This window comes from Aegilops tauschii, chromosome 4 (assembly GCF_002575655.3).
Source record: "Aegilops tauschii subsp. strangulata cultivar AL8/78 chromosome 4, Aet v6.0, whole genome shotgun sequence".
NCBI classification, from domain to species: domain Eukaryota; kingdom Viridiplantae; phylum Streptophyta; class Magnoliopsida; order Poales; family Poaceae; genus Aegilops; species Aegilops tauschii.
Genome location: NC_053038.3, coordinates 242222162 through 242224714, shown reverse-complemented (window position 1 = coordinate 242224714; position 2553 = coordinate 242222162). Strand labels below are relative to the sequence as shown.

Genomic DNA, 2553 nt, shown 5'->3' with positions numbered 1-2553 from the left:
AGCTTCAGAAACAGCAGAACACTTGGCAGACATGTTAAGGCCTCTAACGTTCCAAGTGATGGTTGTGCAGAAGGTGTCACACATTCGGAAACAAGAGGTTCAGTAGGGTAAACATCACTAAAACAAAGCAGGTTACACAATCCTTGCTAGAAAGCCAAATCAGTGGCGACCACCACCACTAGCCCACTACTGTCGCCACTAAACTACAACTACTACCACTATCCCTAGACTGAGGAAACAGCAACACCAACACTACTTGCAGGCAGTAGAGTCGAAGGGCACCACCAATAACCCAGGGCCAACTACGATCAGCTACTACGACCACCCATTCCCAACAACAGAAAATGAAGAAACCTAACTTGCACCGGCGAAATGTCGGCCCCTACTGACAACATTGTGGTTTGACTAACATGGGGAAACTTAGTCGGCGCCAAGAGCCGAGCTACTGGGGCCATCAAGCCCTGCCGCCACCCTGAGGGTCTCCTTGTCGAGGCGTGTGAGAGCTCCCAGGCCAGTGATCTCCTCCTCGATGAGCGGCGTATCGAAACACTTCAGGAACTCTTCCGCAACAACCGCAATCATCTTCTCTTTTGGGCCCAGGATGCCTAGAGCCTGCACGAGGCGTAGGGTCACCCTTTGGGTCACCGGCACTGAGCTCTTGGCCACCGCCTGTCGTGCACTGCGCTTGGAAGGGACGGAGGATGCCCTGCTGGATGGAGGCACCACAGAACCCGGGGTGGCAGCGAGCGGGGGTGTAGCTGGGGCAGGTCAGTGAAGAGGCTGCGTGCAATGGATGGCTTGATCGCCTTGGTGGTGGGGGATCTATTGCCTTGCCCAAGCTCAAGGCCACCAACCTGTTTGGTGACACAGTTGATCTACTACTCCTTGGAAACCTGCTCAACAGTTAACATTGGTGGTGGCACCGGGGATGGGGTTGGCCTTGATCGGGGCGGTGCATGATCTCTGTCTTGGACAGGGGCTGGTGGTGGTGGTGGTGGGATGTCGCTGGCAGCCTTCTGCATTGGTGGCCCAGCTATGGTCATCGGTCAAAAGGACAGAGGCTTGGCAAGTGTGGCTTCCACAGTGGCGTTGACCTCTAGAAGCATGCAATCCATCCAGCGTGGCGGTGAGATGGCATCCTCTCTGTTTGCGAAGAACTCTGCTATAGGATCATCATAGCTCGAATTGTGTGCATCTGGTGAAGGTGGAGCGGGAGCAGGCAGCAGCTCGATCATGGGTGATGCATCAGCAGCTGGGACATCATTGGCCAGAGCCTTGCCTACTTGGAGGAGTAGGCGGGGCGGGGCGAGTAGCTACATAGGGGCGGTTGGGGCGGGTGGTGCTGGAGTGTGGCGGCGACGGTGGCGTGGGCCAGTGGTTCTGCTTCTGTGGCGGTCACTGCTGGACCTGCGATTTCGGCTCCATAGTCCTGCTGGATCGGCCGATGCCCAACAGGGTGTCCTTCCAGGATCGGCGGCTGGGGCCGCCCTCTCCATCACGATCCTCGCGTCTGGCCGGCACCGGCATCCCCCGGCAGCCAGTCGAGGCAACACACGAGGCCTGCCTAGCGCATCCGTGCGCCGGAGCACTTGGAGCAGTTGGAGGGGCAGGTGGAGGCAGGTGGAGGCGAGATGAAGAGGCGGTCGTTTTCGACGTTGAAAGTCCAGTCGTTCACCTTGATCTCGGGCAGTGGGCAGCGGCCATCGCCATCATTGGAACCGAGGGCAGGCCGCTCTAGCGGGAGGATGGGGACCTGGGCTCCCGCGGCGTCTAGTTCTCGACGCGATCGATGTGGAACAGTAGCGAGTGGCGCTCTGCTTCTAGGGGCGTCTGAACGGTGCTGTTGGCGTGGGCTGGCGGCGAGTACCCAAGCATCTCGACGGCCCGATCGCCCCCCTTTGGGAAACTAGAGGCAGTGGCGCATGGGGATGTTAGTGAGGTTCCAGCACTAGACCCTGTAGCCAAAGGTGTGCGTTTCCCGTCGTTCATGGGTGTGGGAGTCCAAGCAGTTGATTCTGCAGAACCGGCCAAGCACCTCCTCAGTGCCGTCAAGCGACCACATGTCGAGGGGGAGGCGCTCGAAGACGATCCGCACGTGCAACATCCACCGCTGGATGACGGCGTGCTTGTCGGGGCGCCAAGGCTTGGTGAGGAAGGGCACCCCGTCGACGTGGAGGACGCCGTAGCCGAGCAAGGTGTCGCGGTGCACCGGGGCCTCGAACTGGATCAGGTAGTCCTCAGGATGATGGCGCATCACTCGCACCTGATGGGGCCCGATGCACTGATGGCGCTCCAGGGTGCGACCCACCATCATTGGGTTGACGGCGTTGAAGCTGTCGATGGCGGTCAGCAGCACGCCCTGGCGCAAGAGCAAGGCTCGCTATTGCTCCATGGCCCTGGAGCAGATCACCACCCCGTGGCTGTGGCGCGGGCGCCGCGGAGGCGACACCGGGACGAAAGGCGGCGCCATGGGGTCTTCCGCGAGGGGCGGTGAGCCAGCTACAGGAACAGGCGGAGTGGGCAGCGGCGGGAACACCAGACGCCCGCAGACGG

At 60.3% G+C, this 2553-nt stretch overlaps 1 protein-coding gene across 1 annotated transcript; it reads right to left on the bottom strand.

Annotated features, from left to right (window-relative positions):
* Positions 1 to 420: 420 nt before the first annotated feature.
* LOC109740371 (uncharacterized) lies at positions 421 to 2311 on the bottom strand. The gene is made up of 2 exons (XM_020299423.1): positions 2029 to 2311; positions 421 to 758 (listed from the first exon to the last, which is right to left on the bottom strand). The coding sequence occupies exons 1-2, from the start codon at positions 2309 to 2311 to the stop codon at positions 421 to 423; spliced, it is 621 nt and encodes a 206-aa protein (XP_020155012.1).
* Between the last annotated feature and the right edge of the window lie 242 nt (positions 2312 to 2553).

Excerpts from the sequence above, each read along its gene's own strand:
- LOC109740371 (XM_020299423.1), bottom strand. The coding sequence starts at position 2,311 with ATGGTGGGTCGCACCCTGGAGCGCCATCAGTGCATCGGGCCCCATCAG. Across the intron at positions 759-2,028 it reads CGGCACTGAGGAGGTGCTTG|CTACACCCCCGCTCGCTGCC; the intron begins GCCGGTTCTGCA and ends GACCTGCCCCAG.